Source organism: Bison bison, unplaced genomic scaffold (genome assembly GCF_000754665.1).
Source record: "Bison bison bison isolate TAMUID 2011002044 unplaced genomic scaffold, Bison_UMD1.0 scf7180017864160, whole genome shotgun sequence".
Classification (NCBI taxonomy): domain Eukaryota; kingdom Metazoa; phylum Chordata; class Mammalia; order Artiodactyla; family Bovidae; genus Bison; species Bison bison.
In genome coordinates this window covers 7,179,496-7,194,656 of record NW_011494732.1, presented here as the reverse complement: position 1 = coordinate 7,194,656, position 15,161 = coordinate 7,179,496, and the positions used below count along the sequence as shown (strand labels likewise).

Sequence of the window (15,161 nt, the reverse complement as noted above, 5' to 3'; positions counted from 1 at the left end):
TGAAAGTGAAAAGTGAATGTGAAGTCACTTAATTGTGTCTGACTTTTCGTGACCCCATGGACTGCAGCCCACCAGGCTCCTCCATCCATGGGATTTTCCAGGCAAGAGTACTGGAGTGGGGTGCCATTGCCTTAAAAGCCAGTTTATAACATACATGTACACAGAAAGGCATATTAATATTCAATTCCATTCCATAATGCTTGTGCATTTGAGTTGGAGGAGAGTTAACTAACACTATTTACTATTTACCTTTCCCCTTAAATATCCGTTAGTGACACTGACACTCCAGGAAGATGCGCCATGCTTACTGCATGGCCCTGTCCATCCTGGTCCATGCTGTACACACCTAGAGGAACTCCGCTGTCTGTTCAGAAGCCATGTGCTAGTCCATTTGTACCAGGCAAAAGAATACACCCTGTTCTGCCTCCCTCTCAGGCATCTTTTCTTGTGAAGAAACAAACAAGCAAGCAAAAACCTAACAGCATCTGTGGTCTTTATGTCTTCTCTTTGATCCTTCTTTGAAAACCTTACCGTTCGATGTGTTGCTTGCTTGGTTTTTCTTATGTAAGCCTGTGGTTTGGATGAGGTTACACAGAAACTAAAACTGCTTGGATTGAGAAACAGCCTCTTGCTTGAGTGGAGTGGAGTTTCCTCCCACGGTTCTTTCACACCTGTGCTTCTACAACCCCTTGACCCTTCACAGGAATCCAGACCGGCAGGTGTATACATTATAATGAGAAGCAGAAGACCTGTGAAGTCTTCACCTGGTGTCCTGTCGAGGCAGAGGAAAAGGCTCCGGAGTGAGTTGTAGGGAGGGGACAGACACAGTGGCCCGCAGCTTCAAGCAGATGAAGCCCTGCGAGGCACTGCCCCAGCTTCCCTTCTCAGCACCACCCTCCCTCCCCAAGTCCCGGGTCCTACTGGCTTAGTGACTCCCAGGCCAGACACACTAGCGGTCTCTGGGAGGGCCTTGCTTGTGGTCAAAATATTGACATAATTCTGGACCAGCTGATAGATAGCTACTACCTTGAGCACCTGTGGGTGTCCCCTGCCCCTTGAGTGTTCCAGCACTTTCCAGGGCACCTCCAGACACCACCTCCAGTGCTATAGCAGGGTCCATTCTGTCAGTGTCTGTACTGAGTGATTAAGGAAGAGAAGGTGGGAGGGGAAATAGGAAAAAGGAAGAAGAAGGGAAGGGAGGAGAGAAGGAAGGGAAGGCAAAGGAAGTTTTCTTAAATGTTCACAGTGACGTACACATTTGGTGTTCCCCTGTGTTGATTCTTCTCAAGGTCAGGCCCAGAAGGCAGAACTTGATGTTAAACCTCAGAAAACACTGGGAGGGCTGCATTTCAGCAGAGAATAAGGAGAGCTGGATTCAAATCCGGGCTTTAATGCACCCTTGCTATGTGGCCTTGAACAAGTGCCTTAACCCCTTTGGGTTTCAGTTTCCTTGTCTTTAAAATGAGAATAACAGGCCTTCCCCAGTAGGCCCAGTGATTCAGACTCTGCACTTGCCACGCAGGAGGCGCAGGTTCCATCCCTGGTCAGAGAACTAAGATTCCACAAACAGCGTGGCCAAAATATATTTTTTTCAGTTAAAAATAAAATGAGGATAATAACTGCACCAACCTTCCTGGGCTGTTGTGAGAATTAAATGAGATGATAATTGCACGGTGATTGCACAGTGAACCCTGTGCTTGGCACACTGTAAAGTGCCCAATAACACAAATGCACACAGGATCTGCCCCTCGACGTGTGGTGGTTCTAGACCAGCCTTGTCCAGTGGAACCTTCTGCAATGCAGAAAGATTCTGTACCTCCACCATCCAATCTGGTAGCCACTAGCTACATGTGGCTATTTAGCACGCGAAATGTGGTTACCACAACTGAACTGAATTTTGAGTTTAATTTAATTTCAATAGTCGGGCTTCCCCAGTGGCTCAGTGGTAAAGAATCTGCCTCCAGTGCAGGAGACATAGGAGACATGGGTCCAATCCCTGGGTCGGAAAGATCCCCTGGAGGAGGAAATGGCCACCCACTTAGTATTCCTGCCTGGAGAATTCCATGGACAGAGGAGCCTGGCGGACTACTGTCCATGGGGTCACAAAGTGTCGGACACGACTGAGAGACTGAGCACACACAGACACAATTTAAATAGTCACACACACCACACGTGCCTAGGGGATGTTGGACAGTGTAGTTCTAGAGAAATGTGACTCAGGGCCACACCATCAGCATCTGTGGGGCAAAGAGAAAACTTCCCCAAACTAACTTCTTAGAAGCTTCAGGCAAAAGTTTCTGATGTCAGAGTGGGAAGCACCAGGCAGTGCCAGCTTGTCCGGCTCTCACTCGCTAACGGCACCGCGCAGGTTCATTTGTAGCTCCCGGAAGAAATTATACAAGACCCGGGGGGACATGAGCCTACATTCAAGAAGGCCCTGGTTCAAGGCAAGAGGCTTCTTGATTGCCTGTGGTTTTCAGTCCTGGCTCTGCCAGCAACTCATTCATCACATAAATACCGGGCATCTCTGATGTTTTGTGACCTGGGCTGCAGTTTTACATGACCCTGGACAAGTAACTCCCTTACCTTCAGTTTCTCATATGTTATACAAAAGCATTACTAAGATGATTCATTTAATTGTTTCTCCAGCACATCCATTATCAGATAGTAGGGAGAACTGTGCTCTTTTTTTTTTTGTAAAATACAAGAAGACCCAGATATGGAGCAGGTCCCAAGGGTTTTGCAATCTAATAGAAGAGATAAGACACATGCACAGAGGGCTGTCATTCCGAAAAGGAAATTTTTAAGTGTCATGAAAGAGAAGTAAAGGGGACCGTTTAGTCCTTTGATTCTGAGCATGTTGCCCAGAAGTTTGAAATCTTCTAAAGGCAAAGGGTCTGGCAAATAGCAGGCATCTGTTGTAAACAAGATTTTGTGTGTGTGCAAGTGACAATATAACTTCAACTGGCTTCAGAAAAAAAAAAGGGACTGTTAATTTTTGGCTTGTGTTTTTGACTCACGTCAATGAGAAGTCCAGAAACACTAGTTTCGGGCAAGGCTTGATCAAGGCTTTAAATGATGTCTTAAGATTCTCTCTCTCTCTTCCTCTACCTTTCTCCTCTCCCCAGCCTCTAGCTCTTCTTTTCTTCCATGCTGGCTTGCCTCACACTGTGGTCTGGGGCACTCCAGGTTTACCTTGTCCTTGCTACTAATAATCCTAGAGAAAACAAGTGTTTCTTTCCCAATAGTTCCCACAATAATCCTGGGGTGTTCTCAATGGCCTAAGGCATGTGACAGTCAAAGAATCAATCACTGAAGCCAAGGGGATTAGATTACACGGCTTGGTTTTTTTCTGTCATTATTGTATAGTTTTATTATTGCTTTTATGTTAGTGTTTTCCAATCAGATTAGGGACTCTTTGAGGTGAAAATGGTATTTTATCTCTGTCAAGATGGCTCATCACAAAGCTGGTTGATTAAATATTTTTTAATTGATGATTTATTAAAAATGTAGACTATATTAAGACTACCATGAAATTCAAGCTTCTTCATTTGGGATGTGATTTTTAAAATTAATTAATTTATTTTAATTGGAGGCTAATTACTTTGCAGTATTGTAGTGGTTTTTGCCATACATTGACATGAATCAGCCATGGGTGTACATGTGTCCCCTATCCTGAACCCTCCTCCCACCTCCCTCCACATCCCATCCCTCAGGGTGATCCCAGTGCACCAGCCATGAAAGCCCGTCTCATGCATCGAACCTGGACTGGTGATCTATTTCACATATGATAATATACATGTTTCAATGCTATTCTCTCAAATCATCCCACCCTCACCTTCTCCCACAGAGATGACCCTATATGCAAGGCAGAAAAAGAGACACAGATGTAAAAAACAGACTTTTGGACACTGTGGATTACACTGTTAAACCAGCTCCAGGTCATATGCCCACCCTGGGAGCTGTAAGGGATGGGCAGGAGATGAGAGTGGACTGAGAGTGGAAGAGACCTGGCTTTCCCAAAGGGAAAAAATTGAGGTGCTACTGCTAGAGGGGGGGAATTGATGTGGAAAGGCAAAAATTACAGTGTTCTCTATAATTACATCCCCAGTAGAGCCAAAGTTGGGCTCTGGAAGTCCTGAAATAAAAAGCAGATCATTCTTTTTTAAAAAATTTTTTGATTGTATTGGATTTTAGTTGCGGTACATGGGATCTTTGTGACAGCATGGGCTCCACAGTGTGTGGGCTCAGTAGTTGCAGCGCCCAAGCTTAGTTGCTCTGTGGTATATGGGATCTTAGCTCCCCATCCAGGGAAGGAACCCATGTCCCCTGCCCTGGAAGATGGAGTCTTAACCACTGGATCACCGGGGAAGCCCCCAGAGCAGATTATTCTTGATGTTCCCTTCCGAATACTTTCCACCTTTAGCCTGTGCTTCTCCCAATGTATATTTGCCACCTACTCAGGTGTGCCAGGCAACAGGATACCAGTGGCATCATTTTGTGGAGCCTGTTCTCTCCATCTTTAACAGATTCTCAACCTCACCAGGACAAAAATCTCGACTGTCTTGTTCATCACTGCATCCCAAGGGCCCAGCCCCATTCCCGGTACAATAAATATTTGTTGAATGAATGAATGCATGGATGGTGGGTGGACCTTCCAGCAGTCTAGAATTCGGGCTCCTCTCACTCATGGAGGATTTTATACCACTCAGAGCCTCTAGAGAGCGAATGATAGAGTCAAGTATGTATGTGTGGCCCTGTGCCAAAGGCTGAGGATGCCAAGATGAGAAAATTATTGTCTCAGCCCTGCAGGATCACCAAGTTTATTGTGGAAAATACAAACAGGAGTGTACTGGCTTATACCAGCTCTGAGCCATTTATGCTCATCCCTTCCCAGTTCCAATTCAGTGATGTTCTACTGGTAGCTTGAAATCAGTGATGGTGGGGGTATTTATACCACAATAGTCAGTAACTGCTACAGTATCAGGGCTTATTGTTTTCTTGGAGAGCTGGTTTTTAAACATTTACCAACACACCACTGTGCATACCTAAACATACCATTATATCAGAGTGAGAAGTATTACAGTAAATGCCACGAAGTCTTTTTTTATGCCACCTCACACAGCTGTGGGACCTTAGTTCCCCAACCAGGGATCAAACCCATGCCCCTGCAGTGGAAGCAAGGATTATCAACCACTGGACCACCCGGGAACTCCTTCCATGGGGTCTTAAGAAGGGAGAAATTCTTCCTGGAGAAGCTGGAGAATTTTGGAAGGTTTTGCCCACTGAATTGCATTTCTCTCCAACCATCATATTGACCCAAACAAGAAATCAGAGCCTCTGGTCACTGGCTCACTGACTCCCTTGGTCCCTGTAGTCACTGATCCCCATTTTGCATTTCTCTCTCTTAGGCCTGCGCTCTTGGTCAGTGCTGAAAACTTTACTGTACTCATCAAGAATAATATCGACTTTCCTGGCCACAATTACACCACGTAAGTGCCCAGAATGTTTGGCTGTATTTGTTATCTACTGTTGCATAACAATTCACCCCAACATTTAGAAGCTAAAAACAACAAACTTTAATTTTCTCACATAGTTTCTGGGCATCTGGGAATGACTTCATTGGGTGGTTCTGGCTTGGGGTCTCTCAGGATACAGTCAAGCTGTCAGTAGGGGCTGCAGCCATCACCAGACTTGACTGGGGCTGGAAAATCCTCTTCCAAGCTCACTCAAGTGACTGTCATCAGGAGAACTCAGTTCTTCACCATGTGGACTTCTCCTTCAGACTGCTTGAGTCCCCTTGGGACATGGTGGCTGGCTTCCCCAGAGCAAGTGATCCAAGCCAAAGAGCAAGCATGCCAGATAGTAACCAGGAGAGAAGTCACTGTATTTTATAATCTAATCTCAGAAGTGACACACCATCACTTCTGTCATATATTACTGGCCACACAGACCAACATTGGACAGTGTAAGAGGGGAATACACAACGGTGTGAATCCAGAAGGCAGGATCGTTGGAGGCCCTCATGGTGCCAGGGGCCACGCTGTTTCACTCCCATGAAAGAGAAGGATCCCAGTTTTCAACTGAGATGCTTGTTTGCTTTTCATCATGTACAGGAGAAACATCTTGCCGGGTTTAAACACCACTTGCACCTTTCACAAGACTCGGGATCCACAGTGTCCCATTTTCCGACTAGGAGATATCTTCCAAGAAACAGGAGATAATTTTTCAGAAGTGGCCATTCAGGTTGGTGATGCCTGTTTGTAAAGTGGAATGTGGGGAGGGTGGGTCAAGGGATGGAGGATGACAAATGGCCAAGAGGCTGGACCACTGGGTCTTAATAATATGCTCATATTTATGGAGGATTTTGTAAATCCATGTTCAATGACAAGGACTTTTCCTGCATCACCACATCTAATCCCACAACAACCCTATGTGTGAGACCATTCATCTATTAGTTTCCTGTGGCTGCTGTAACAAATTAACACAAACTTTGTGGCTTAAAACAACACATTTTTTATACTTCTGGAGGTCAGAAGTCCAAAATGAGTATCACTGGGCCGAAATAAAGATACCAGCAGAGCCATGCTCTCTCTGGAGGCCCCAGGGGAGAATCCATTTCCTTGCCTCTTCCACCTTTTAAAACTGCATTCCTTGCATCTCTTAGCTCATAGCCCCTTCTTCCTGCTTCAAAGCCACCAGCATAGCATCTTGCTTCAGTGGTCACATTGATTTCATTTTTCTTTTTTTTAAAAAAATATTTTTATATTTGTTTATTTGGCTGCACTGGGTCCTTGTTGCAACACATGAGATCCTTTGCTGTGGCCTGCAGGCCTATTTGCTCTGCGGCATGTGGGATCTTAGTTCCCTGACCAGGGATCAAACCTGTGCCCCCTGCACTGGAAGCATGGAGTCTTAACCACTGGACCACCACCTACATTGATCTCTTATCCTGTGTTAAATCTCCCTCTGCCTCTCTGTTCATAAAGATCAGTATGTCTTTATAGGGTCCACCCAGATAATCCAGATTTCCTCTTCTCAAGATCTTTATTTAATCACACCTGCAGTCTCTTTGGAGAAGGCAATGGCAACACACTCCAGTACCTTTGCCTGGAAAATCCCACGGACGGAGGAGCCTGGTGGGCTGCAGTCCATGGGGTCGCTATGAGTCAGGCATGAGTGACCGACTTCACTTTCACTTTTCACTTTCATGCATTGGAGAAGGAAATGGCAACCCACTCCAGTGTTCTTGCCTGGAGAATCCCCAGGGACGGGGAAGCCTTGTGGGCTGCCGTCTATGGGGTTGCACAGAGTCGGACACGACTGAAGCAACTTAGCAGCAGCAGCAGCAGCAATCTCTTTGGGGGGTTCCCTAGTGGCTCAGTGCTAAAACATCTGCCTGCAACACAGAAGATGTGGGTTTGATCCTTGGGTCAGGAAGATCCCCTGGAGGAGGGCATGGCAACCCACTTCAGGAAAATTCTTGCCTGGAGAATCCAAAGGACAGAGGTGCCTGGTAGGCTGCAGTCCATAGAGACAAAGAGTCGGACATGACTGAAGCAACTGAGTTTGCACACATGCAGTCTCTTTGGCCATTTAAGGTAACATGTTCAGAGATGCAGGGATTAGGACCTAGGATTAGGTATATCTGGGGGGCTACTACTCAGGCTGGGCTTCCCTGGTGGCTCAGTGGAAAAGAATCTGCCTGCCAATACAGGAGATGTGGGTTCAACCCTTGAGTCAGGAAGATCCCCTGGAGAAGGAAATGGCAACCTACTCCAGTATCCTTGCCTGGGAAATCCCACAGACAGAAGAGCCTGGCAGGCTACAGCACATGGGGTCGCAAAGAGTCAGACACAACTTAGAGACTAACAACAACAATTATCCAGACTACCACACTTTGGTTACTTAGGATTATTCCAGTAGCAAATTATAGAAATCCAACTCAAGTGATTTAAGCAAAAAATAAAAAGTAATTTAGAGGCAAATAACAGAAACAAAATTCAAGTGACTTAACCAAAAAGGAACCATATTAACTTGCGTAGAAAGACCAGGTGGAATGAACATTCTAGTATACCCAAAGCATCTTCCTACCTTGAGTTTTCCCTTGCTGTCCCCTCTGCCTGAAATAGTCTATCCCCAGACATAGTATTAACTGCCTTCTACACTTACTTCCAGTATTCACTCAAATATAGCCCAGTGAAGCTTTCCCTTACTGCTACATTTACAATGACAATTCCCACCTCTATCCCAGCAGGCCCTTTTCAGGTTTATTTTTATCCCTGGTACCAAGCATTATCTGACATACTATATATTTTACATCATATCCATTTGTCTGTTGTCTATTTTCTCTGACTAGAATGTAAGTTCCATGAAGGTAGCTCTTTTTTTCTTTTTTTTGGTTCATTTTTGTATAACATTCAGCACATAATGGACAGTCAATAAATATTTGTTGGCTGAATGAAGAGTATGATAGATTTAGGCATAGCTGCATCCCAGAACTCAAATGATGTCTTCAGAAATCTGACTCCTTTCATTTTTTGACTGTTTCCTTAATGATGATATTCTCCACATGTCAAGTCAAAGCCACCAAAGCTCTAGCACTCTGCTATCCAATATGGTAGCCACAAGTCACATGCAGCAACTTAAACTTAATTGAAATTAAAAATTTATTTCCTTGATCATACTAGCCTCATTTCAGTAACCACTGGCTACTGCCTTATAGGGCATGAATACAGACTATATCCATCAGCAGAGAAAATCCTATTAGATAGTGCTGCTTTAGACTTTCACACTCCACAGCTAGTGGTCTCAACCAATAGAGGACCTTTTCCCCTATGGTTCTGGCAAAATGTCTCAAGGAGAGTTCTGATTAACCCTACCTTGGGCCACATAATCTATCTGAACTCATCATCAGGTCCAGAGGGAAGCACTGTCCTGATTGGCCAGGACTGAGTCAGGTGCCCTCTCCTGGGAGAGGTCACAGCCCCATTCAAACCACGGAGAGTTAGGAAAGGTGTTTCCCAAAGGAAATTTCAGGTAGATTTCCCAGAAGCCAGCAAAATGGATGCCAAGTGACAAAGGTATTAATACATTCACTATAGTAAGTAGAGTGCTTGGCTTAGTGCCTGACCCCCCAAAAAAGGCAGTTGTGATTTTTCTGTGTTATTTCTCCTCTCTCCAAGTCAGAACCTCTTTGTTACTCATTTCTGTATCCTCAGAATACTACATCTAGCGTACTGTCTTGAAATGCCTAATTTCATCGATTCAAAGAGATATCTTTTTCACTTTTAATAATTTTGAAATCAGTAAGTGCTTTCAGTTGATGGAATCTCACAGTTTAATTGACACCAGTTTTTTCCTTGGAGGAACATTAAAAAAAAAACAAACAAAAAAAACACCCTGTGTGTCTTACAAGCAATGGTGTCTAAGCTTCAGTGAAATATGATGGCCAGTGCTCAAAAAATGTCTGTAGAAAAAAAAAAGAAGTACCAAGTATAGGTAAGAGATGAGCAGATTCTTTAGAAGTTTAGAGGAGAGAAAGGTCACCATGAATTGAGGAGTATAGGCGTGCTTGCGTGGATGGGGAAGGATGTTGGTTGGGTCTTGGAGGATGAGCAGAATTTAGCTAGAGAAGTGGGTGGGAGAAATGTTTCACTGGGAGAAAAGGTCAAGGGCCAAGATTAAAAGATGCAAAGTATACCCAGCAATTCCACTCCAAAGTATGTACCCCCAAAAAATGACACCTTATATTCACACAAAAACTTGTACGTAAACATTCACAGCAGTATTGTTCATTATAGTCAAAAGATAGAAACGACCCAAGTGTCCATCAAAGGATGAACGGATCAACAAACTGTAGTGTATTCATACAATGGAATATTCTTTCACCACAAAAAGGAATGAAGTACTGACACTTGCTACAACATGGATGAACTTTAAAAGCATTATGCTAAGTGAAAGAAGCCAGACATAAAAGATCATGTATTACATGATTTCATTCATGTGAAAAGTTCAGTATAAGGAACTCTGCAGAGACAAAAAGTAGATTAGTGGTTGCTTAGTGTTGAGAGGGGTAATTAAAGTTTACATGGTTTTTCTTTTTTGGAGGTAGTGAAAATGCTGTAAAATTGACTGTGGTAGCAGTTGCACATATACATGAATGTAAGTGTGGAATTGTACATGTTAGGTGGGCGAATTGTATGTGAATTGTATCTCAATAAAGCTGTTGAGATACAGCTTTATTTTAAAATAAAAAAAGAAGTGAAAATGCAAAGTGTATCTGGGAAAAGCATAGTCTGGCATAACAGCTTTCTCCAAGGGAGAATTTGGAGAAAAGCAGAGAGGAAGTGATGGAGCACGCTGAATTCCAGTATGATAAGCTTCAACTTAATCTTTTTTTTTTTAACTTTACAATATTGTATTGGTTTTGCCATATATCAAAATGAATCCACCACAGGTATACATGTGTTCCCCATCCTGAACCCTTCTCCCTCCTCCCTCCCCATACCATCCCTCTGGGTCGTCCCAGCGCACCAGCCCCAAGCATCCAGTATCGTGCATCGAACCTGGACTGGCAACTCGTTTCATATAATCTTTAATGGGGGTGGAAGCATTAATAATGTCTGATTACAGGAGGGGTTTGTTGAAAGTTGGGCTTCCCTGGTGGCTCTGATGGTAAAGGATCTGCCTACAATACCACAGACCTGGGTTCGATCCCTGGATCAGGAAGATCCCCTGGAGAAGAGAATGGCAACCTTCTCCAGTATTCTTGCCTGGAGAATCCCATGGACAGAGGAGCCTAGTGGGCTACAGTCCATGGGGTCGCAAAGAGTCAGACACGACTGAGCGACTAACATTACTACTACTTGTTGAAAGTTCTATTTCAGGAAAGTAAATTTAATGGTAGTATGTTCCAGGCGGGAGGAGGAGCAGGGAGATGCATTTGTAGTTGCCAAAGTAGTCGTTGTATGAGTTAAATTGGATGGTACTTAGAGCTCTGAGATTTTTTATCAGCATTTTTTACCCTCAAAAGCAAACTTTTCCTTCAGTGATCATCACTATGCAGGGAGATGTCTGATAGCTGCATAACCCACGTCCAGCGAGGCTTAGAGATTATCTCTTGTTTTCTTCCCCAGGGAGGAATCATGGGCATTGAGATCTACTGGGACTGCAACCTGGACAGATGGTTCCATCACTGCCGTCCAAAATACAGTTTCCGTCGCCTTGATGACAAGACCGCCAAGGAGTCCTTGTACCCTGGCTACAACTTCAGGTAACAGTGCTCCAGGTCAGATTTGCCCAGTAACTAGCCCTTGGCTCCCAGGGACCTCCCAGACCCTGCTGAGTTGTATCCCCAGCAGCCAGTAAGACTAGTTTTGTTTCCCAAGGCAACAAGATGAATGTAAAACACTTCCTCTGAGAGCTAGGCAGTGACTGAATTTTTGTATGAATTATTAAAGAACTGCACTCTCTTTGTAAGATAAAAAGCAAAACTTGGGAAACAGAGATAACCATAGAAAAGAGGATAAAAATCACCCATAATTCCTCTATCCTGAGATAACTGAAGATAACCTTCTGGTGAAATTTCCTTTGTCTAACCAACACTTGTGAGGCTTATATGAGATCATATATGTATAACCTGGTATTCTGTGAGGTGTTTTCGTATACCAGTTCAGTTCAGTTCAGTCGCTCAGTCGTGTCCGACTCTTTGCGACCCCATGGACCGCAGCACGCCAGGCCTCCCTGTCCATCACCAACTCCTGGAGTTTACCCAACTCATGTCCACTGAGTCGGTGATGCCATCCAACCGTCTCATCCTCTGTCATCCCCTTCTCCCCCTGCCTTCAATCTTCCCCAGCATTAGTGTCTTTTGAAATGAGTCAGCTCTTCGCAACAGGTGGCCAAGGTATTGGCGTTTCAGCTTCAGCATCAGTCCTTCCAATGAATATTCACGACTAATTTCCTTTAGGATAGACTGATTGGATCTCCTTACAGTCCAGGGGACTCTAGAGAGTCTTCTTCAACACCACAGTTCAAAAGCATCAATTCTTCAGGGCTTAGCTTTCCTTATGGTCCAACTCTCACATTCACACATGAATACTGGAAAAACCATAGCCTTGACTAGATGGACCTATGTTGGCAAAGTAACGTCTCTGCTTTTTAATATGCTCTCTAGGTTGGTCATAACTTTTCTTCCAAGGAGTAAGCGTTTTACGTGCATTTTATGATATGTTTATTATATCTCAATAGAACAAACAAAGAAATCCAATAAGACCATTTCACATGATGACACATGCTTCAAAGAAAATCAAACAAGATAGTTTGATAGGGTGGGGAGCGGGAATGCAACCAGAAAAGGCCTCTCCAAGGATGGGATAGGAACCCCCCATAGGCACTGTGCACTTTCCTGAAGAGTGAGCTTTCCTAGTTAAGAAGGGAAACTGCACACATAGGAGTCCATCTTAGGGAATCAACTTGCAAACATATTAGCTTCCCTGAATACTTTTACTACTAATGGTCTGGACTCTGAAAGTGGGAGTCCCCACATCAGCATCACATGGGACCTTGTTAGAAATGCAGATTCTCAGGCTCTCCTCAGACCTACTGAATTAGACACTCTGGGGATTGTCCCTCCCAGGTTATTTGTACGCAAACTCGTTTGAGAATCACTAATCTAGACCCTCGATACTCAAAATGTGATCCTGTTACCAGGAACATGGGCCTTGCCTCAACATGGGAGCTTGTTATGATGTAAAAATCTCAGCTTCCACTCTTAATTTACTCTCTTACGTCTCCTGCATTGGCAGGCAGTTTCTTTACCATTAGTGCCTAGAATCTACATCTTATGATTCCCAAAAGATTCATGTGCACATTAAAATTTGAGAAGCACTGGTCTAGGCTATGTCATCTAGCATCCCAAACATGCTTTCTTCTTTGATGTTTTGTTTGACTATATTTTGTTTCTTACAACCAGGTTGCTAGTTGCCCAGGAGAATGAATAAAATGAGGTGTCTATAGTTAATCTAAGCATGCAAATACAGGCCAAAGTACATGTACAAACACACACACACACTCATTCACTGCCTCCTAACCCTTCTGCTAGCATTCTTATTGACTTTTTGTTATCCACTCAAGCAAATGGATCTATTCATATTTTAGGTAAAGCAGCATGATTAACTGGCAAGCAGACTTCAAACTTTTTTGTTGTTGTTGTTATTGTTGTTGCCTGTACAATGTTTTGAATGTTGAGATATTCTACATAGAAGTATGGACTTCCTGCTTTTTCTGAAAAATTAAACTATTTGGAAAAAAATCAAACCATGTAACACTGGCTTCCTATCCCACAGGAGAGCACGCAGCTGGAGCTGAGTATCAGTGGTCCCCTCTTGGTTTGCCACAGTCCTCACCACTCTTTATTGCCTCATATCTGGCTGCATCACTCATTTCACTCATCTGTCTGGCCCCTACAGGCATCTGAGTTTGAAACTCCTGACTAAGAGCTGGCTGAGATCAACACACAAGAGGCATTTTTAAAGAACACTGTCTTTGCTTCAATGACTTTATTTTTTTCATATTTATTTATATGGCTTCTCCCCCTCCTGCCCTGAGTCTTAGTTGCTGCAAGCGGAAACTTCGTTGCAGCATGTGGGATCTTTTTAGTTATAGTATGTAGGATCTAGTCCCCTGACCAAAGATCGAACATGAGCCCCCTTCATCAGGAGCTTGGAATCTTAACCACTGGACCACCAGGGAAGTCCCATAAGAGGCTTTTTGCCTTCTCTGGGGCCATGGAGTCTCATCCAGGGCCCTGAAACCAGCTCCTAGTTTAGGTAATGTTTTGATCATTCCCTGCTGCTCTACTGAATAGGCTTGTGGCCATTAGTAGGAAGCAAGGCCTGGGTCAGTGGTCCCCGACTGCCCTCACAGGCTGTTTTTCCAGCGGCCAGCAGACGCATGCAGGGCAATGTACCCATCAGATGTTAGCAAATGTCCTTCAAGTCTCTGAGCTGAGCCTAAGAACATTAGCTCCTGGAGAGATCTGAGCTTTCTGAAGAACTGGTTGATCTTTCAGCTCAAAGTATTAGAGCATTTGTTCTCTGGAATCAAGCACCAGAAGAAATCTGTAACCAAAAATAAATTGTGGAGACCTGATGGGTAACTTTATTTTCAAATAGCCACAGAAAAGAGAAGGAAATTAGAGGTTATATGAGGTATATGAGAAAATATAAGCTTTCTAAAATACAGGAAGTTGAAGGAATTGATCACGTTGCAGAAATTTCATCCTTTAAAGATCTGTGGCCAAAGGTCCTTAGGCAATGATTCAGTTTATTTACAAGACGTGTAAAGCAGGACAGAATGCCTGATGGGCTTCTCTGCTCTCAGAACAGGTATATATGTGTATTCATTTCCTGTGGCTGCTTTAACAAATTACCACAAACTTGGTGGCTTTAAACAACAGAAACTTCACAGTTCTGGAGGCCAGAAGTCCAAAATCAAGGTGTCAGCAGGGACATACTCTCTATAAAGGCCCCAGGGGAGGATCTCTCCTTGCTTCTTCTGGCTTCCGATGGCTCTTGTTGTGCTTAGTCGCGTCCGACTCTGCGACTCCATGGACTGTAACCCGCCAGACTCCTCTGTCCATGAGATTCTCCAGGCAAGAATACTGGAGTAGGCAGCCATCTCCGACTCCAAGGGATCTTCCTGACTCAGGAATGGAATCCGAGTTCCCTGCACTGGCAAGCAGATTCTTTACCACTGAGCCACCAGGGAATTACAGATCTTCACTGGTGCTCTGCTTTTAATGTGACTAATGCTTATTTTTTCTGCTTATCAAGGATATCAGCTTGCAATATATAACCGACCCTTGAACAATATGAGTTTGAATTGCATGGGTCCATTCACACACACTATTTTAAATAATAAATATGAATACTATAGTACTATACAATCTGCAGTTGGTTGAATGCACAGATGCAGAGGGAGTATGGATATGAAGGGCCAACTGTAAGTTAAAGTGGATTTTCCACTGGGCAGAGGGTGGGCACCCCAACCCCTGTGCTGTTCAAAAGTTAACTCCATAGCCTTTCTAGCACCAGCACTACATCTAGAACTTCAATTTTTTTTTTAAATAGGCCAATTCTAGTGGTTTTTTTAATTTC

General features: G+C 43.9%; 1 protein-coding gene across 2 annotated transcripts in view; it reads left to right on the top strand.

The window, feature by feature from the left end:
* Nucleotides 1-15,161, top strand: part of P2RX7 (purinergic receptor P2X, ligand-gated ion channel, 7) — a 58,950-nt gene that overhangs the window by 32,451 nt on the left and 11,338 nt on the right. For both annotated transcript variants that reach the window (XM_010841353.1, XM_010841352.1), the window contains exons 5-8: nucleotides 704-800; nucleotides 5,412-5,492; nucleotides 6,117-6,246; nucleotides 11,139-11,275. In XM_010841353.1, the coding sequence (XP_010839655.1) occupies nucleotides 704-800; nucleotides 5,412-5,492; nucleotides 6,117-6,246; nucleotides 11,139-11,275 (445 nt within the window). The remainder of the gene's footprint in view (nucleotides 1-703; nucleotides 801-5,411; nucleotides 5,493-6,116; nucleotides 6,247-11,138; nucleotides 11,276-15,161) is intronic.